At 36.6% G+C, this 22,110-nt stretch overlaps 1 protein-coding gene across 2 annotated transcripts; it reads left to right on the top strand.

Moving 5' to 3' along the window:
• The first annotated feature begins 562 nt into the window (after nt 1–562).
• On the top strand, nt 563–20,535 carry LOC135681168 (DNA topoisomerase 2-alpha). Of its 2 annotated transcripts, none has more exons than XM_065195492.2 (22): nt 563–796; nt 4,655–4,907; nt 5,021–5,084; nt 5,371–5,614; nt 7,937–8,149; nt 9,095–9,262; nt 9,561–9,800; nt 10,256–10,552; nt 10,748–10,984; nt 11,319–11,534; nt 11,756–11,963; nt 12,114–12,235; nt 12,765–13,145; nt 14,617–14,816; nt 14,927–15,062; nt 15,466–15,661; nt 16,306–16,541; nt 16,924–17,007; nt 17,199–17,511; nt 17,680–17,747; nt 18,003–18,557; nt 19,541–20,535. In XM_065195492.2, exons 2-22 carry the CDS (start codon nt 4,673–4,675, stop codon nt 19,829–19,831), a joined length of 4,704 nt encoding a protein of 1,567 aa, XP_065051564.2. In that variant the 5' UTR covers nt 563–796; nt 4,655–4,672; the 3' UTR covers nt 19,832–20,535. The 2 variants fall into 2 exon arrangements, with proteins under 2 accessions (XP_065051564.2, XP_065051563.2); XM_065195491.2 differs by lacking the exon at nt 563–796 and adding an exon at nt 1,538–1,751.
• Nucleotides 20,536–22,110: the final 1,575 nt, after the last annotated feature.

The following is a 22,110-nucleotide window of genomic DNA, read 5'->3' as shown; positions in this document are numbered from 1 at the left end:
AAATTAGAAGGACCTTATGCGAAAGTAAGCATGGCTATGAGGGAAGCAATAAAATTTGATGCCGATGGAGTTTGAACTTAGATGTTCTAATCAGGGAAGACGCAACGACCAAAGGGCAATGGGGCAGGCTTCAGAAAAAAGGTATTTGAAAAACAATTCACAGCCGCTTCGGAGGTCCTGGGAAAAAACCGAAAAATGAGGCCCCCTGTGGACGGGGTGGGGGCAAAATTTTTGCGATTAGCTTGAAAGGCATTTCAGAATATTTCTTGTAGCCATTTCTTGCAATCGTTTAAAACGTTTTACTACTTTTATGCAAACTTTATTACTTTTTTTCCATTCCTAAAATGGAATTCATAACTTTATAAGGCCCCCTAGACGTCAAAACCCTGGGGAAATTTTCCCACTTGCCCCCCATTCGGTGGCCCTGACCCTGGATACCAGGGTCACATAGATTCGAGGGCGAAAGTGGAAAGCGGAGGACTTTACTCATCCTCTGGATTTTTTCTCCTCCGTAGAGTCTGCACTCAGGCTAGACAGGAGCGGAAATCGGAGGACGATCTCTTGCGGGTGATGAAATGGCTATGCGAAGGAGCTTTGTTTAGATCCAGAAGTTAGGACAGTGGAAGTCTGTTGGATTTTGAAAATAATTGAGAATGTTGCTGCGATATTTGCAAGGCTGCCTTTGAAAGGGAGCAGTAAACATGAATGATAGAGTTAATTCTTGTTAACTAGCAAGTGAGCTCCCGGTCATCATAAAGCTTTGAGATCATAAACAAGAGTCTTCTTCTAAGACAAGGTAAGGAATAACAATGGTATACTTCGCCACCAGCATACACTGTACTTGTTTTTTAAACTAACCTTTTTCGCACTGATCTAAAATTGTCACAGCGAGCGAATTTCAGTCACAGAAAAAGTCAGCGTTGTTATCCACCATTTTTCGTCAGAGTAATGTTGTTGTTGTTGATCATTTCTAGACCATGCTTATTGCTAGTATTCGATAGTGTAACCCTCTTCTCGGTCTCGTGTCGTTAGATTAAGAAAGGGCTAGCTAAGTTATTACAATATTTAATTCTTCTTTGCGTCATTTTTAGTATTATCCATAAAATAGACGGTACAAAACGAAATGAAATATACCTATCTATTTTGTTTTTAACCAGCTCTTGTTATTTTGAATCTTGTTATTTTTGGATATATTCTGCTGCCTCCTCCTTTTCTGCCTGCGTTTGGTATAAATTCTACCGCCTTCCGGAGTTTTTTAGGTATTCAAAATTTTTGGATTTTAAATGAGAGCAAAAGTTGGAATATTCTCGTAGGTAAATCAGGGCCTTTTTTTACATGTCAACTAGTAGGGAAATCAAAATACTATTGTCTTTCTCTCTATATAAACAAAAGCCTTGCCATCCCAGCTAAAATCCACTAAAATGATCTAAACAAAGAACGAAAATGTAAATTTACTTGTGACTTCCTGTTGTTTCCCTGTGTTCCTCAATATCCCGCCATTTTTAGTCTTTGTCATTTGTGATTGGTCAGATCTTCAAAAGATGTCCTTGATTGGTCAATGCAAAAAATTTGGCGGTTGAATTCTCAGCTTCTTCACCTTGTTTCGTCTTGATAAACTTGTTGGCGGGTTCACATTTTATAGGCTTCTGGAAAAGCATAATTAGGATAGTTTTTAAGCCCACTGTTTGGCTGGAATTAATAAAAGGAAGTTCAGGACCTCCGAATCGACTGGCATGGCTGAAGTCCTAAAGGTAACTTGAAGTTACATTATCTTTTTTCCCTTAAAATCACATTACTCTACTGAGTAGATGTTTCGAAAACTCTCAGTCTCTTCGATGGCCATCTCGTAATTTTAAGTTGTGTCTTCTTTAAAACTGCCAATCTAAGGTTGACGTTTCTGGGAGGAATGTAAAAAACCATAGGCCCAACTGCGCCGTTTTATCGCCAAACAAAAGCCCGCCAAAATATCCCTCCGTTCAATGCATGCTTTTTTTTCTTGCCGCAAGATCGTGTTCCTTTCATTATATGTACAATATAAGTGAATTTAGATACATGTTTATCAAATGCTTCCAAGCAAACTCCTAAATAAAGTTCATGATTGCTTTTAAGAATAATTACCCTAAAAACCAACTTTTAAAATTACAAAAAAAGATTTATGTAATCAAGAAGATGTGTAATAATGATTTTAGAAGAAGCATATTGTATTTTTAAAAATAAAACATAGTTGGACATGTGGAAACAATTCATAGAAGCTTTCTACTTTGTTTGACGTGATTCAAATTGCAAATTTTGATGTTGCCATTGTTTTATAAACCACAGATAAAAATTCGATATTAATTATCAAATAAAAAGAGAAAATGAAGATAGTATAGTAGGGACTATATGTATAAATTGTTTTTATCAATATTTTTTTGTAAATATATATATATATAATATTTTAAAAAAAATAAATATTTTAGTTTATATATATATATAGAGGACCCTCCTGAAAGCACTTTAAAGAAACTACATTCCTCTCGAACCCTGTATATGTATTATTTTTGTGGGGAAAGAATTGGTCTGTTTCACTTCACGACATTGACACCTAGGGAGACTAGAGGACATAAAACTCATGGCAAGATTTTTTGCTAAAAATCCTTCCAGACAATTAAAGTGTGTCTTTAACAAATACAAAATAAAGATTTATGTGAGTAAAAGGAAGCCAAGAATTCTTCAGGTTTGACACAAAATTCCACAATGATATATTGCCCAACTTTATATATATATTTATATATATCCAACAATTCCAAGGAGGCTGAAAGCGGTTTCAAAAGTTTGTGCCTTCCATCAAAATATTAAAATTTCAAACTGTTAAAAGACGTTTCAGCTCATTATTTTTTTAAAAAAGTGCTCTAAAAAGATTGAAGTTTTGATTGGTGGTTGTTTCACTTCCGACCCACTCCCATTCCCCACTTAAAAACACAATCAATTCGCACAACAATAGCTTTTGATCATCCTCATGCCATTTCACCTCCTTCAGGTTGGTGCAATATTTTTGTGAGGAGAGTGCATATATACACTTACGTTCAAAATGTATTGGGGCAAATTGCGAGGTTGGATCAGTTGTTAGAGGTGCTTACTGCAGATGCAAGGGTCCTTGTTTCGAGTCCCTGTCATGACCAACTTTCACCCAGAGTGAGGAGAGTCGCCAGCTCTTAAAAATTCCAGGTGTAGGAATCAAGAGGTGTGGTCACATCGAGAGGAAGGACCAGTACACTGCTCAATAAGCATAAGCTTCTCAGTGTCCTATAAACTAACTTCAGACGCTAGGTAGAAACCAATACAATACAATTCAATTAAAAAACTATATGGTCACACTATTAGGGTTCACAACAAACTTTGTTCAGATATGAATTTTCAAATAAGGTAGGCCTATGTATCCCTAAAATGAGGTTAAATGTTGAACAAAACAATTTTTGAATCATAACTATAAAAGCATTGGATTCTTACAATTTTCCTATAAATAATATTATAAATAATATGTAATTGTTTTGAGCAAATTCTGCTAAAGAGTTGTATGGCCTAAAAACAGCAAAGCAAACTCGCATGGCCTTAGCAATTTTTTGAAGATGTCCAAACAAATTCAATTTTTTAGATTCACATTTGCATAACAAAATAGTTTACAAAGAATATTCCAAAATCAAACTATTAAGTCTCATATGAAGTTCACTGAATCAATGAAAACGTTACAATTTCATGAAATTATTGAAGCTACTTTTAAAACTGCATAACACTAAAGTTAAAGCCATAGTTTTCATTGGATGACAATTAATTTTTGCTTTGAGAAAGCATTTTTTTCTTGTAAAGCTGGAAAATTTGTATTTCTTATTATTTTTACAGCCACGTTTTTGCTTATGTTCCTAAATTTAATTTTTCTTATACGACAATATAATGTCTGGTTAGAATTCAGACCTATTACTTTTCAGTTCCCCCAGAAAGGACCTTTCATCTCTCAGTGTCATCAATTTCTTCGGTCTGCCAACCCATGAAAAAATTGTTGCTCCTATTGTAAGGAAAAACTTCTTACACACCACAAAAGCTGCTTCTTGTAACAAAGTTCTTGATTTTTCAGAACTCCCTTGCTTCCATCTCAAGGCCAATATATGTTTAATGGTTGATGTTTTTTGAATTGTTTGGCATACATAAAAGGCACTGAAACATCAACAATGTCTTACAACAAATTTCATGTAAATAGCTACCATTGTGGAATAATGAAAAAGATTTTTAAAAAGTTTTCCAAATTTGTTGGATGATATGTCTTTGAAATGTTGTAGTTTGCCCCAATACTTTTTTAACATAAGTGTATATATGTACTGCCACTGTATTTGTCTCATAGTGAGAGTGAGTGAACATCTGAAACATTAGCATTTGGCTAGCATGCTCAAGTGTGGAACTTATCCTTACTTGAGTCTGTACAAATGGTCAAATCTTTTTTTTGCACAGTATTTTCATTTTGTCTTTGAACTTGTTCCCTTTCTTGTCAGAAAAAAACTAATATCTTTGATCCTTTCCAAGAATTTTTATGCTTGTACCTCAGCACATCAATGGCCTGTTTTGTTAATCTTTGCACATATAAACAATATGTTAAATATAACTTTAACTTTGATATTCAAAGGCACATGACTCAAACAAAATGCCAGTCAATGGCAGCCCAAACAAGTCTAAGAAAGGCAAGAGGATGTCTGTGGAGAGGATATACCAGAAGAAAACCCAAAGAGAGCATATACTTCTGCGTCCTGACTCATACATTGGATCGACTGAAGCTGCCAATAAAAGCATGTGGATATGGGATGAAGATAAAAGGGCGATTGTTATGAAAGATATAACATACAGCCCTGGGCTTTACAAGATTTTTGATGAAGTGTTGGGTAGGTCAAGTTAGTTTCTCTCTTTCTCTCTCCCTGAGAACCTTTTGGCAATTTTGTCATCTTTGACCACTATTGCCTGTTAGTTTTAATAATCATTTGTGTTCTTTTTTCAGTTAATGCTGCAGACAACAAGCAAAGAGACTCTTCAATGAACATGATCAAGATTTCCATTGATGTGTAAGTTGTTTGTCATCTTTGTTTCAGGTCTTTTGGGGAACGAAAAGGCAGATGTTTGGCAAACTGAGCACCTTTAACTTTCTAGGCACACAATCGAACAATGTATGAATTACTGAAAGATGGAGATTGCTAGTCAACAAATATTAAAATATGGAGATTTTTTTGTTCAGATAACATTAAAGAAAGTTCTGTTAAATGATTAAGATTTGTGAATAGTTTTTTCTCATAATTCTTGTAATTTTCAGATTTATTGCCCTATTAAAACTGTTTTTTTTTTCAATTTTAGAGCCAAAAATGTAATCAGTATATGGAATAATGGAAGGGGCATTCCAATTGAAATTCACAAAGAGCAGAATGTTTATGTGCCAACTCTCATTTTTGGACAGCTTTTGACCTCTTCAAATTATGATGACACTCAAAAGAAAGTCACAGGAGGTCGCAATGGCTTTGGAGCAAAACTTTGCAACATTTTCAGCAAGAAGTTTGTGGTGGAGACAGCATGCTCAGAGTCTGGAAAGAAGTTTAAGCAAGTAAGGTTCCTTTGTTGTTTTGACTTCAATAATGAAACATTGTACTATGCCTCAAGTTCCATTCCTAAGTGATTTATTACCTGCTGGTGGACTGGAAATGAACAAATAGACATGGCATGGATCAACTCTTTAAAAAAGTATTTCAATCATGAAAGTGAGGTGCTCAGGGTTTCAAGTATGACATTGGACACTTGTTTGGGCTCTCGACAACAGAAAGTAAAGCTAAATCATATTTTATCTAGTTTCTTCATTTTCTTGCTTCTAAAGCATCTTTTCCTAAAACTCATGATGCATTTAAAACCAGTTTTAGTCAACATTTGCTTTAAGATTGTTATTCCTTAAATTTATAAATACACTTACAGGCCTTTTGTTTCACGCGGGCGATCACCCTTGCCATCACCCTTGCCAAATTATTGATGTAGGCTATTGACCGCCTTTGCAAAAACATGTATAGCCAACAAATGTCACTATTGTTGTTGTCACTATTATTCAATTCACATCTTCACGCTGCGTTGTCGAGGATTTCATGCGAAGCCTTCAAGAAATTGGTGAAATCAGAAAGGGTCATGTTTTGGAAAAGGAAAGCCTTAATGAGGTTTATATCTTAATGATGCAAACATATGAGCCAGTTTTCATAAATTTTAGTGATGCTCACAAATAATATTGCATTCAATTGTGATGATTTCAACAGAAATATCCCAGATGCACTTCCAATTGTCAAATTTAAGGTTGCCATTTGGAGCTTCAGTGTAAAAAATTGTGTTGAGTTTTTGAGTGGGCTAAATCTGGAAGCTTTAATTTTGTTGTTAATGTTTATATCACTTGCTATCATTGTAGTGCATCCATAGATTTATTTGTTCTTGAATTGAGCCAGAATGGTACCAAAAGATATATGGGCATATTTCAAAAATGAGGGACAGATTTTGAAAAATTTAAACTATAAACCAAGAGTATAGATGACATTTACATGATTCTATGATATCTAAACAATATAAAAAAATCAAGCCAAGAATTATTTCAACTATGTTTTGAACTAAAGGGCAGTGAAGATTAGGAATAATTGATATTTGAAGTGTGGTGTATTTTTTGATTGTATCCAAGTTTAAATTTTGAGGTGAATTTGAGCTAGAATTTCTTTGGAGCATGTATTTTAAAATATTTTAGAGTAGTTGTTTTGGTGGCTTGGTTGTTAACCATATGATGCCTTGCAGTAACAAAATTCCTTCTGTTACTTTATATGTTACTGTATCAAAATGTTCTCTTCTGGGTACTTAACATCCAACTCACCAATACCATATATCTGAACTATCTCTTTCTGTCCAAATAAGATTGCTGACACAAGCTAGTTTCAATAGAAATGTTTTTCAACTGTTTAGGGTATCTCAAAGCCTTCATTGTGTTACTTTTCTGTGCTTTTTTCCTTCCGTTACTTACTTATTTTAGAATATTTGTAGCTGTTTAGTTTTAGAATTTTTCACTCCTTAATTTATAAAAATTGTTGTCATACAATATAAGGGTAGTCATTTCCTAAAAATTGTGGAATGCTACAATTATTTCAGTGCTCTGTACCATGTGGCCCTGGCTTTCTAAAGTTTATGTGCATGATTTTCCAAAGGCAGTTATTTAAAAATGTATTAATATTCAAAATATTTTGACAGGAAAAACAAGATTAATTAATTTTCATGTCTCAGAACTGGCAAATAAATTGGGAAATCCAGAAGTGTGATACTTGTCTCATGTGGTATTATAATAAACTGATCAAGATGTTGTTTTGAAGGCTTTGGTACATTTCTTGCAAATATTAATACTAAAATGATTCTAAGTGTTCTTAAGTATTTTTAGGCAATCTTTGAATTGCTATTCTTGACAGCCCTGAAAAACTTTACTGTTAACTAAGGCTTGCACAGATTGTTGAGGGATTTCAACTATTACCTACAATAAAGCTGCATGTTAATATGTGCAAGGCATACTGACCTTTGTTAACCTTTATATCTAATGTTACCCCTTGTTTCATCAAAGTTTTTCAGATAAAGTTGGATTAACACAGTATCAGATCATTTAATATTTGTCATAGTTGTCATATTAAAGTAATAATTCTAAAATTTTCCACATCTGTTAACATGCATCCTTCCGTTACTTTATTCCGATTCCCTCCGTTACTTTATATGCATGCTACAAACACTTTACTTTTGAAACGTAAACAGCTACAGCCTTTTGAAATATCCCAATATAGCACTTTATGACTACCATGCAAAAGAAACTCATTTAAAAAATATGAATTCGTAAAGACCTCAAGTAAATTGATGCAATCTAATTTTGCAGGTTTGGAAGAATAACATGACAAAGACTGCTGATGCCTCCATTAATGATTTCAGGGGAACCGATTTTACCTGTGTTACCTTTGAGCCAGATCTTGCAAGATTCCATATGGAAACATTGACAGATGACATGGTTGCACTTCTGAAGAGGAGAGCATATGACATCGCAGGTGCCTTAAAAGGAGTAACTGTTCTTCTGAATGGAGAAAAACTCAAGGTAACAGATATCCGTTATGATTTAGGTCTATCTTGTAAAGAGATGATCAAAAATGACAGAAAAACCCTCTACAGTCCAGTTGCATGGGCTAAATAGCCTTTGTGGAAATAGCCCCCGTGGAAATTGCCAATCTTATAGTTAAATAGAACTCATGTTAAAAAGATATAGAATTTTGTTTGTTAACTTGGAGAAGCTTAAAATGACAATTAAGTGTGTTTTGACCATTGAAGCAAGATCAGATTAAGCAATAAGAAAACGAGCAAATGTCAATATTGCGGCGGTCTATTTTGTCCGTTTTCATTTCCTTTGTTCGAGCTCATCTTGAAACTGAAGATGAACGAATTCGTTTTTAATTGACTCAATTTTCGATTTTCTCATTAAAACAATTCGTTTTTAAATGACACCGTTCTCCAATGACTTCGTTGTCGCTGTTCCCATTAAAATGATTCGCTTTCAAACGACTCTGTTTTCTGATGATAACTTTGAACGTCATTTTCAAATGTCTCCATTACCCAAAATCAGAAACGATCTATTCAGCTCCGTTTCCCTACGAAAATAGAGTAATAAGAACAGGGTCTGATTTCCAACGGACTAACACATTATTAATTGCCCCTTTGCCATTTGTTGGTTAAATGGGGCCTTCTTTTTTTATTTGCTAAAGCTATTTTTGTGTGTTTTCTCTTTAACTTTGCTGATCAGAACTGAACATGAACACAACTATACAATGTGTAGCATTCAGTCAATTAATTAAAAGTTTTGTCATGTTTAATGATTCAATAGAAAAAACTTTGTTGCACTGTGTTAACAATTAAATTTGATTCGCGCACCCCCACTCTTGTCACGCGAATTTTTGGCAGCGCGCGTTGATCTCTGAACGTAAAAGCCCTGCAACCTTCTAATAATTATCTAGAGTTTTTCGCAAGAGTTTATTTCTATTAATTCCAGGTCAGAGGCTTCAAGGAATATGTTGACCTTTATTTGAGAGGTGCCAAAAAAGACGAAGATCAGAAGGTTGTTCATGAAATTTGCAATCCAAGATGGGAAGTTTGTGTTACTGTCAGTGATTGTGGATTTCAGCAAGCCAGTTTTGTCAACAGTATTGCTACTACAAAGGTAAGAGACATCACTGAACTTTCCTCAAAATACACCATTAGACAATTTTTTGCCCTCTGATTTTATATAAATAAGAAAGCCAGCCAGTGCTGTCAAATTTCAATGTGAAAAGCTCGTGTATTTACATGATTTCCATCCACTTTTATCATTTGTAGCATTATAAAGTTTTGGTACATATAAACATTAGTATTTTTGGAACATACTGTTGTTTCTTTTACAAAATGCTTATATATTCTTAGCAAATGCAATACCAGAGTGTTGTCAGTAAACTTAGTTGCAGCTTTCTTAACTCTTTTAGGGTGGAACGCACATAAACTACGTAGTGGATCAGGTTGTTTCAAAGATGATTGTGGCTGTGAAAAGGAAAGCAAGCAAAGAGCTCAATATAAAGCCATTCCAAATTAAGAACCATCTTTGGGTTTTTGTAAACTGCTTGATTGAAAATCCTGCTTTTGACTCTCAAACAAAAGAGAACATGACCCTGAATCAAAAATCTTTTGGATCGACTTGTGAACTCTCTGAGAAGTTTATCAAAATGGTACTTACATAATACATATAATTATTGTATATTATATGTTACTTATTGTAACTGCAAGAAAACAAGGTTCAGTCAGTATATTAAAAATTTGTTGACTGCATTGTTAGAATCCCATAAAACTGGGATGGGCACAATGCTGAAAGTGACAGTGGCTCCTTGCAATGGATCTTGTTTACAAACTATCTATTATAGTCAAGACAACATTTTGTACGACAAATCTTGCTTATGTCGAGACTGGCATTGAATTTGGAAGTTTTACTAGAATTGGGGTATTTGTTTAGCCCTTTACAAACTTTTTGTTATGACCAAATACATTTGTTTTGTTGTGCTGGGTATGACATATGCTCTTGTCATTTTCTATGAACTAATGGCTAAAATTTTTGCGCTAAATGATTTTCGATTACTCTATTGTCTGTATCTCACAAGACTTCTCGTTTGTTCTTGTTTGTATCTAGGTGCAAGGTTGTGGTGTTATGGACAGCATTATGTCTTGGGTGAAATTCAAGACGCAAGAGAAATTGAACAGCCAGTGTTCAGGTATCAAGAAGACCAAGCTAAAGGGAATTGCAAAGCTTGATGACGCTAACGATGCTGGTACCACCAAATCGCAAAACTGCACACTCATTCTAACCGAAGGAGATTCAGCCAAAACATTGGCAATCAGTGGTCTTGGGGTTGTTGGCAGAGACAAGTATGGTGTGTTCCCTTTGCGTGGTAAGCTGCTGAATGTACGGGAAGCAACTAGTAAACAGGTAATTAATCGTCTGCCTTTCATATGACTGTAAAAGTGTATTTTAATTTGTTTTCGGATCTGTCAATTTCCTCGTTGATCTTAACTGATAAATGTTGCCTGAGATACCATGTTGCAATCGAACTATCTTTCTTGCACAAAATGAACTCCAAAACGTCTTTGTGACTTAAATTACTACAATATTACAATTTCATAGATAATGGAAAATGCTGAGATCAACAATGTGGTGAAAATCTTAGGACTCCAGTACAAGAAGAAGTATACAAGTGAAGCAGATTTGAAATCCCTGCGTTATGGAAAGTTAATGATAATGACAGATCAAGATCAAGATGGGTCACACATCAAAGGACTCCTCATCAATTTCATTCATCATAATTGGCCTAGTCTTCTACAAACAAACTTTCTAGAGCAGTTCATCACTCCAATCGTCAAGGTATTAGCTCTAACCTTGTTGTTGCTGATGAATTACGACAATAAAACATTTATTCACTAGCAATTAAGAGTAACGAAGGCGCTGGCAAGTCTTGATAGGTTAAATAGCATTTCGAACAGAAATTGCCTAGGACCAGAAGTTTTTTGTAAACGATTGTTTTTATGCCGATTTCCAACATCCCTTCCTTCACTTCCATGTTGATAAATTTTTGCAATTTAAAATCCATGTATTATGTAGATTGCCACTTTATTGATATCTTTGTAGAACAATGAAAAACAGATCATAAAGGAAAATTTAAAGAATTTTGCTACGTTTTTATGCTCTATGATTCCAGGTTTCGAAGGGAGGTCAGACGTTTTCATTCTTCAGCTTGCCAGAATTTAGAGAATGGAAAGACAGAACTCCGAACTCGAAATCATGGAAAGTGAAGTACTACAAAGGTTTGGGTACAAGCACAAGTAAAGAAGCCAAGGAATATTTCAGTGACATGCTTAGGCATCGAATACATTTTGATTACGATGGGCCATCAAGTGACCAAGCAATCGAGCTTGTAAGTCCTGCCTTGTTTCCCGTTATATCATCACTTTCAGTTTATACTCTAAGCTGTATCTATTTATCTATATCTATATATATAATCATAAGGCAAATGCTGACAGGAGGAAAATTCTTTCCACAAGGGTGCTGCCCAATATATATAATGTATTAAGGTAATTAAGATGAATTTATTCATGCTGTTTTCTTTAACAAACTTCATGCTTTAACTTTAACAAGGCATTCAGCAAGAAGATGGTATCAAACAGAAAAGACTGGTTAACATCTGGAATGGAGGAAAGGAAAAGACGAAGGGAGCTTGGAATGCCAGAAATCTACTTGTATGGAACAGAAACAAGGAAAGTGACTTATACAGATTTCGTCAATAAAGAGCTGATACTGTTCTCGAATGCAGACAATGAAAGATCGATCCCATCTCTCGTCGACGGTACCATTTCAATCATTTTGATAAATGTGATTTTTTGTTTTTGTGTTCGTCAGTTGCTGATTCTTTTGATATGAAAACATTTGCTTCATTAATGGCAAGCTTTGTTTTTCCAAGGGATTTCCAAGTGATAACTTTAGCTTCTCTTCGTAGGGCTCAAACCTGGTCAAAGGAAGGTTCTTTTCACTTGCTTGAAGAGGAACGATAAACGAGAAGTAAAAGTTGCACAACTTGCCGGTTCTGTTGCAGAGATCTCAGCATATCATCACGGTGAAGTATGTTAATTCCTAGTTTTTTCAATTGAATTTTTCCATTTCTGTTGCCCTTTTTTGCCATTTTTTTTGTATGAATTCGGTACATGTTTCGATTAAAATTAATATTTCGTATGTATTTGTCATGAAATGAGCCCATTTTTCAAAATCAAAATGAGACCAAATCCAAATCTGGCCTATAGACAATTCACAAATTTCATGTAACCTTTGTTAGCCTTCGGTTCGTGATTGCATTATGCTGTGTATTTTGCATGCGTCGTTGCGTTGAAAGTTTCTAAAATGTTGATTTGATTGTACGATGATTACTTCTAAAACAAATCTTTTAAAATTAAGTCCCAGTCTATTCGTTTTATTATTTTACACTGGCTCCTTGTTGTTTTGCAGAATAAATTATATTCAGTACATTTAGTGTAAATAACGAACCATGCAGTCTTCAGTGGCTGGTCCCTTCCCATCCCCATTCCCTGCGTCAAACTGAAACATTACAGTGTGGGTCACTATTGCCAAATTTGTTTGATATTTTGCCTTGCAGATAAGCTTGATGGGCACAATCGTGAATTTGGCTCAAAATTATGTTGGTTCCAACAACATAAATTTGCTTCAGCCTATCGGCCAGTTTGGGACACGAATCAATGGAGGTAAAGATTCTGCTAGTCCGCGTTACATTTTCACAATGCTGAGCCCGTTGACCCGCTTGCTCTTCCCTGTTTTGGATGACCCAATTCTTAACTACAATTTTGATGATGGCTTGAAGATAGAACCAGAGTGGTACTGTCCAATTCTGCCAATGGTTTTGGTGAATGGTGCAGAAGGGATCGGGACAGGTTGGTCAACTAAGGTACCAAATTACAACCCTAGAGACCTTGCTGAAAACATTAAAAGAATGATTGCTGGCGAAGCTTTGAAGCCAATGGTAGGCCGTCTTTATTTCTCCTTGCTTTTTTGTTTTCTTTTTTGCTTTTCTATGCTTCATTTGCTATGACTTGCATCTTTACTCTGCCTGTAAAGAAAAAAAATATTTTATGCAGATCCTCCAATGAAAGTTATCCGACGTTTATTGTTTTTGGGTTGTCGTTATCTCCATGTCGATTAAGGCCAATTTACACTCCGAATATGATGCATTCGGAATTTAGTTTTTCATCCGAATTCGCAATGCGAACCAAAAGTTTCTTGATATTACTAGCTTAGCCAATCATATGAAACGACCCTTCAAAGATGGCGAACGTCACATCTGCTGCAACTTTAATGATTGATTGGGATAACAATTTAGTTGGTGCGTTAATCGAGCAAATGCTCTTCAAGAAATTAAGGGTAATTTAATGCAGAAAATTCTTGAACCAATTGGGAGGCATTCGAAACTATTGAAGGACGCTCTCAAGATATGCCAATTGGGCAACTATGCGTGAAAATTTTCCCTGATTCATCACAGGTGCGGACATTTACAATTTAAAATAACAAGAAGAAAAAGAAAAATATTTCCAACATCATTAAGGTATTGACACATTTAGACATTAAACAAAACAGGACGATATCACAAAGAATGTGTACATGCACATCTCCCTTGTAGCCAAACAGGAAAAGAACAACAAAGAAACACAAAAAGGGGGAAAATGGAAAGAAAAAGAGGAAGTTGAAATGTGCAGCTTCCTTACCAGGTCTTGAAAATGAAAATGAAATGATGATCATACAAATCGATTTGTAGCAGTAATTTATTTTTTAGTTTCTGACAGCATATGCTTATTTCAAATGTCACTAAACTGGGTATTAACGCACAGAAGTAGTGAAACCAAATCATTATCGTTTAAACTGTAAATATTTAAATCGTAAAACATGGATATGTATGATACTTCGTCAAGGAACGGGGCTCTGTGTGTTGAGTGTTTATGGCAGAGCAGCAAGAAATGGGCAATGTCTTCTAAACTATCATTAAACAGGCACATCGGGTCGGTTGTATCATTGAGATTATGCCTAAATTTATGTTCTTTCACATAACTTAGACCAACTCTTGGGTGAGTAAGATATCTTAGCCCATCAGGATCATGAATGCCAAAGATCTGTTTTTTCTTGGGTCTTATTTAACTTAACAGCTTGGATTTTAAAATTGACAAACAAGTCTTTCTTTGGTTACAGCATCATCCAATGACGCCTTAGCACGCTTTGCATTTCAATCTCCTTTGCAGTGTTAGCACGCTTTTGCCTGCCCTGTCTATCTACGAAGTGAAAATTGACGTAACGTAGCAAACTCCTTTGTTGCATTAAGTAGATGTTAGATGTAATCTTTCATCCGCAAAATTATTGTATGAGGTCTGAATGCCTTCTAGATTTGTCACGAGTGACCGAATTGGGTCTTTGTAATTTTCTGTTTATTTCCTGTTGCCCAATAGATTCCCTGGTACAAGAATTTTAAAGGCACCATTGAGGAAGTTGAACCAAACAAATACAGCTGCACTGGATGCTATAACATAGTCGATGATACAACTGTTGAAATCACAGAATTGCCAGTCAAAACATGGACATCAAACTACAAGGAAAGTGTTTTAGAGTCTTTTTTGCATGGAACGGAGAAAGTGAAACCGTGCATAAGGTAAGGAAATTGTCCTTGCTCTTTTGCCCAACGAAAACAACTTTTCCTAGTCATTTGATTTCCTGTACTGATAGTCTGTGTAACCCGGCAGTGTTAATTTTTCTTTTCAGTGATTACCGCGACTGTTGCACAGATAAGACTATCGACTTTTTTGCTACAATGGGGGAAAACGAACTGGCAAAGGCTGAGCAAGAAGGAATCGTGAAAAAGTTCAGGCTCGAGGGCTCACTTCCTTGCACTTCAATGGTTTGTCTTGAGTCTTGTTTTGACGTCATCCGCGCATTGAAATAACAACGTTTGGTTAATATATTTGTTGCCAATGTTTATATGATGATTTTTCAAGTTGAGAATCAACTCCGCGACATAATTTATCACATTAGAGCTTAATATATGCAGATTGATTTTAATCGGTTTGATACATCATCGCTTGGCCCCTGATGGCACTAATAGACAAGATTTCAAGCCAGGCTTCCACCCGCCAAGGAATATTGATTTTTCTGTATCACCATTAGGCCAGACATTTACGGGTAGGTAACCTTAAGCTAATGTTCCGACGTACTTGCTGGTACATTTTGAGAAGCTGTAAGATTTTCACTTGACCTGTTTAAGCACTTGCACGATTTGATAGTAGCCTGATTTTCATTTGAAGGTGCTGTTTGATGCAAAAGGAGTTTTGCGTAGGTACAACACTGCAGAGGAAATTCTGAAGGAGTTCTTTGAGGTGAGAAGGCAAAATTACCGAGAGAGGAAATCCTATTTGAGAGGAATGCTTGAAGCAGAGGCGTTAAAAATGGAAAACCAAGCACGGTTTATTCTGGAAAAGATCGACGGCAAAATTTTTATTGGTAATGAAGTCTTCAAAATTTGCTTTGTTTTGCTGTTGTTTTATGTATTAAACACAAGTGAATCCTCGAATCATTGGCAGAACACCTGCCTCTTCAACTGAATGCCCCCCCCCCCCCCAACGTAATATGCACCCTCTCAATGTGATCCTCTTCCTTGTTTTTTTATCATATAAAATTTTTACAATACATGTTTTACGTCTACATCCTACTATACTTTCCTAATTACTTCACAAAGTGTACAACACTACAAGAACGGTACAACTGATTAGCCTGTGGCCATTAAACTAAAAAAATGTAGAACAGGCAACAGCTAAATGAAACAATTACGGACACCTACAAATGCTATTACTCACTGACTACTAGAACCCGTTTCACACTGGATGTTCGGTCTAAGGTATTCTATTAAAAAAGGTATTCTATTTGATGTTAAGTTTTATTCATGCTAATTTCGCGTGACAAGCTAATTAGATAATGGACAGGCGTCATTTGTTCTGAATATATCTGTATATATATAGCATAGAGTCCAAGAACATAGAACCACATATTTTAACCCTACAAGCCTTTTTCGTGAAAAACTCACTTATCAGGATATATATTATCCTATCTATGTATGAATAAATATGTGGAATTTTGAATTTTTTTAGAAAATCGCAGCAAGAGAGATGTTGTTACGACTCTAGTCGAGAAGGGGTACATATCGGATCCGGTCAAAGCATGGAAGAAATCAATTGAGAAGGAGGTAGTGCTGGACAATGAGAGCGAGGATGGTAGTGTTGTCAGTAGTGACGCTGGTCCAGACTTCAACTACATCTTGAATATGAACCTTTGGAGTTTGTCTAAAGAGAGGAAAGACGAGCTTTTATCTGAACGTGATAAGAAGGTTGGCGCATTGAAACTCTATTATCGCTGACTTCTGTAATGCTTTTCGTCATTGGATGTCTCTGCGGCAGTCCCAATACCCTAAAACAACTTTATACGGGTGTCAGAGAAAAAAATGAATGACAGTTATTAATTTCCATTCAGTCCAGACCCCCTTTGCCAACCTTTACTAACTTAAAATATTATTTGTATTCCATTATCTCATAACATATTGTTTGCAAAACTGTACTTTTCTTTATTTGTTCCTTAAAAGTGATTGCAGAATAATACAATACAATCGGCCTTTTCAGTTCATTTTTATGCTCTCTGAAATATTTTTGTAACAGAAATATTTTCGTTTTTGTGCATCCATGATGTAACGCTGAAAATGTTCTCAATTACAGAAAGCAGAACTTGAAATGCTGCTCCAGAAGACACCAGAAGATCTCTGGTTGAACGACCTGGACGTTTTCCTTGAGGAATTAGAGGTGCGTTGCCGAGGAAATTCATCAGGCACTTTAAGGCATTCTAATTTTGTAGTTATGCGATGTTTTGTCAAATCTTTCCACGAAGTGCTATGTCCTGAGCAGTGACCTACATGTGAGCTGCTTAAATTGTACCAAACCAGTTCCTTTCTACATTGATAATTCTTGGCAATGACGTAAGAGTTTTATTTTAGAGAGTTGAGGCGACGGAGCGTGAAGAAGACGAGGCCTCAAGGAAGAGTGCCATGGCATCGAGAGGAGGGCGACAGCAAAAGTTGAAAGTGACGAAGAAGAAAGAGAAGCAAAAGACGACGGCAAAGACCGCTGCTAAGGAAAACAATGTCGTGAAGAAAGAAAGTAAAGAGTCGAATGACGCAGTTAGTGAAAAGGGCAGTGAAAAGAGCAGCAAAAAGGACAGCGAAAAGGACAGCGAAAAGGACAGCGAAACGAGTAGTAATATCACATCAGGAATCTTGTCACTTGCAGAAAGATTGGCTCAAAAGAAAGGTGCTTGTTATGTTTGTTGACCCTTATATCTATAATCAGTGGTTTGTGAAACTCTTAGTCAAAGATCACGTCTAGATTAGCTTTTGTTAAACATTGCTCTTCGTTAATTATTTGTAAGGCTTTCCGCATTAGTAAAAGCAGATTTCCGCATTCTCTCTTGTTTTGCAGTTTTGAACGGGACCAAAAAGCAATCAACACTCAGTTTCGATGGAGCAAAAATAAAGAAGAGACCAAAGGTGATACAATCAATTACATTTTTTTACAATTATGACATATTCTGCTTTTAGAAACTTTCGATTAATCATTCGCTTTTATTTTCCTGGATTGCCACAAAGATTTCGAAGAACCTGAGGGTAAAACCTGAACGATTTGGTGTTGTTTTGTTGTAACATTCAACGTAATTAAAAAAATAATAAAAATTTCAACGTAACAAAGACTTATATTACTTAGCAGTGTTCACCAATCAATGTTTGTCATGCCCTTTTTAATAGAAGCTTACGATTCCATCTTCGGATGAAGAAGATTTCCACATCTCCGATGACGAAAGGGAAGATGCGTTTCTTCCGTCGAAAAAGAGGAAACTACCAGCGCTTGAAAAGCCCAAGTCGTCTCTGGTCTTCGAGACCATAGAATCAGATGGTGAAAACAGCGAAGTGGAAAGAACAAAAGAATTAATTCAACGACTGACACCCAAGAAGAGCAAAGATGCTAGCCACGAATCAGCTATGGCTTCGGACAAGTCATTGGAAAAGTCATTGGACAAGTCATTGGACAGTGACAAAGACTCTGAAATTGCTGTAATTGAAGATGTTTCATCTCCGCCGGCAGCGAAGAAAAAAACCATAGCTGCTAAAAAGCCAGTCGGTCCCAGGGCAGTGAAAGCTGCGTCAAAGGGGGCTGCAACAAAGAAGAGGGGGGCGGCGAAGAAAGATGAAAAGCAAATGACTTTATTTGCAACAGCAGCAAAAGCAATGGACAAGAGGAGAGCTGCATTGCTGACAGATAGCGATGAAGATTCTGCACAGCCAGTCGCATCTGAAGAGAAGGTAAACTGATTTTGTTTGTAGGTCAACTGTTATAGTTACACTGTTTTCACTGCGTAACTGTTTCTCGTTATACGGGAATTATATTACAAGCAGGAACAGAAATTGGTAGAAAAAAAGATCGTTGTCTGTTTTTTTCGAACTCTTTGTTAACTCTTTCTGTTCAATATTAGCATCTTGTCCGTTTTGATATTGGCTGGATAGTTTGTTCATCAATAAAAAGGGAGCAGTACTTTTCCCGGTGGATTTTGTTACATTGCATTGTACCTTCCCTCTTCAATGCTAACTACCTCTATATTGCCCCATCCCAGATTTTTTCATTTATCTTCTTCCCATTTATTCTGCCCTGTTGCCTCTCTATTCATACTAACCCATACCTACCCTGTGGTGCCACCTGAGGAAGGAAGGTGCCACCTGAGGGAGGAAGGTGCCACCTGAGGGAGGGAGGTACCACCTGAGGAAGGAAGGTGCCACCTGAGGAAGGAAGGTGCCACCTGAGGAAGGAAGGTGCCACCTGAGGAAGGAAGGTGCCACCTGAGGAAGGAAGGTGCCACCTGAGGAAGGAAGGTGCCACCTGAGGAAGGAAGGTGCCACCTGAGGAAGGAAGGTGCCACCTGAGGAAGGAAGGTGCCACCTGAGGAAGGAAGGTGCCACCTGGGAAAGGAAGGTGCCACCTGAGGAAGGAAGGTGCCACCTGAGGAAGGAAGGTGCCACCTGAGGAAGGAAGGTGCCACCTGAGGAAAGGATGTGCCACCTGAGGAAAGGATGTGCCACCTGAGGAAAGGATGTGCCACCTGAGAAAATTTAAGTAAAGCAATCGTTCGTTCTTCTGCCTTTCATTTGGCTCTGCTCCTGTGATATTTATAACTTCTTGCTCGCTCTTTCCTCCCTCCGTAAACAACGGCCGATAATGAGGCGAAAGTTGCGTGTGTAAGACGTTTTGTTGAAGGTGCGTCGATTTTAGTTTGATTCTCATTAATTTTTAGCCAGTGAAGGGAGATCCCAAAAAAGACACAAAGAAAAGAGAAAAGGCGAAACCAACTAAAGTTGCTGCAAAGAAAAAGAAGGTTTTTGAGGACAGTGATGACGACGAAGACAGGTTTTCGTTTGATGATTCTGATCCGGGGCCTTCGAAGCCGTCTCGTTCCCGTGCTACAAGAAAAGCCAATAAAGTCAGTTACAGGTTTGGGGACTCGGATGAAAGCGAGGGTGAAGAAGACAAGAGCCAAAGCCTCGTGATATCCGATGATGATGATGATGATGGCAGTGATTTTTAGGCTCGTAGTTTCATGTTTAAGATGCTCGAATCCTGGTCTTTGGTGCCAACAAACGTCACTGGTTGTTTTGCAACCTGCTACTCCGCGGTTACTTCACGGTAGTTGACTGAATCGGTATGCCTAATTATACGCCAGGCTTAAACAGCAAGCAGACATCGTGGTGATATGAAGTAATTCGATGTACACAGGGTTTTCCTGTCCAAATATTGCCACGTGCTGTAGAATTAAGTACCCTGTGGCCGCTTAACGTTAATAACGCAGAATTTTATTTATTCCATAGGAGTCTGTCCGGCTGTTTCGGTTCATCAGTAGTAATGTCATTAATTTTCAATGTGTTATTTGACCTCGGTTCAAGACTTTATCAAGCAGCAAACCTTGCCATTCCCCAAAGCCCTGGTATAGTGGTTTATCCCATTTCTAGCTGCAAGTTTATCTGTGATCAGATCATAAATCAGACCTTATTTGCAATTAGGAATCTAGTGGACAGGACTTTGGTAATCAAGAAGCCAATACAAATATTCAAATCATATCTTTCTTGGTTTGTTACAGTTATATTTTATCCATGTTAAATAATTTGAGTTAGTCCTGATACTTTTATTGATTTTATATTAAGCTCAGATAAGTTGAAAAAACGTGTGTTTTTGTAAATATAATTTTAGGGACATTGCAAAAGGCAATTAGAATGATTTTTCTTTACATTTGAATGATTCAACATCTTTACAGTTGTCTTCTACTGCCATTCGCAAGAAGTGGATTACGATAGAGAAACAGTTTCCATTCCCTGGATTGATATACGCATGCCCATTCTGTTTTGTCATTGGCTGGTCAGTGTCAATTACAATGACGCCTTTATGGCAAAACAAAGATTTTGCAAAGCTTTTCATTTCGACCAAATTTTTATAGAGAAGACGCATTGAACAATGAGCTTATAGTGTGGCAAGATTGTAACGTCTAAAACCTTTTTTAGACTTAATTCAAAGGTAAAAAAAATTTGTCGTCTCAGTTTGTTTTAGGTACATAGCATCCTTCATTCTACATACCTGGGGCAGTTGCTGTTTCTGTCTCATAGGAAATACACTCAAAAAGTTCTCAACATGTTCCCACAACTATAGGCAATGTAATGCAAGAATGCCTCTTCAAAAAACCGTTTGATTTTCTTATATACAACATCATGTAAGGGTCACTCAAAAAAAACTTCAATACCCCAGATTCCATTTCATTGTTGGAACATATCGTAGCAACGTGGTCTATGAGGTTAGGCGTTTTTTCAAAGTAATCGTACATGGCTCCACAAAAAGCTGAGAAAAGCTGAACAAATTGTAGATGCTTTGGAGGTGTTATATCGTTGTCGTTAATTCGCCCTGTGTGCTTGCAATCAAAATCGTTTGTATCACCATCAGGAAAGCCTCCAGCTTGCTGAACGAGTCAATAAGGGAACTATGAGGTTGTCATTTCTACAAAAATGAACCCCTGTTAGAGGGATATCTTCATGCTAATGCTGCTGATACCCTTCAATTTTTGTCAGTACCTGTATCTTGCCCGGTTTTCTTTTGTTTATTAAGACAATCACATGACTACTCTTTTCTTTAATACGAAGACAGCTATGCAGACTATTAACATTTAGGACTGCAAAACAAAGACCTTTTTGTTGCCCGATTTGCAAATGTCTATTAAAACCACCAGAAACGTTACTTTTACAGAACAATGAAAATCTACGCCACTGTCACAAATTTTTGAAAAATCTATGTAAAATGATTTTGAAATAGTAACAGCACTTGTTGACAGAAACACTCTTCCTGAATCAGACTCGTTGGGAGATTCTTACTGCCCTCTTCCTGGGGATAATAGTCGTGGGAAAATTAAAAACTACTGATTGTAATTGTTTCAAACTGTTATTCTACATGAGTCCTCTAATCTAAGCTGTGGATGAACTGTATGTCGCTATAACACCAGACGTAAAACCTTCCCCTATCGCTGCATCGCAGAAACTTTTCGTTTTAGGATACAACAGACTTCTCATCCTGGTTTTCATATACAGCTTTCACATATCGTAATTCTTCGCCAATTGTCTTTGAATATCCCCGATTGTCGAAGTTTTCACTCAAACCTGAATAAAAAGCTTGGGGAGACTTGCAATTTTAATTCCTCAAACAATTTTGACAATTAACACTGATCATGTGTTCCATGTGTTAATTACTGTTCGAATCACCATATTAGATTAGTTTTTTAATGTGAATAACCAAGCTAGCTTTGCGACTGAAATTCAAAGCACTGGCCTA

The sequence above is a fragment of the Rhopilema esculentum genome, chromosome 12 (assembly GCF_057945365.1).
Source record: "Rhopilema esculentum isolate cy_ngs chromosome 12, ASM5794536v1, whole genome shotgun sequence".
Lineage (NCBI taxonomy): Eukaryota > Metazoa > Cnidaria > Scyphozoa > Rhizostomeae > Rhizostomatidae > Rhopilema > Rhopilema esculentum.
This window is presented reverse-complemented; position numbering and strand designations above follow the sequence as displayed.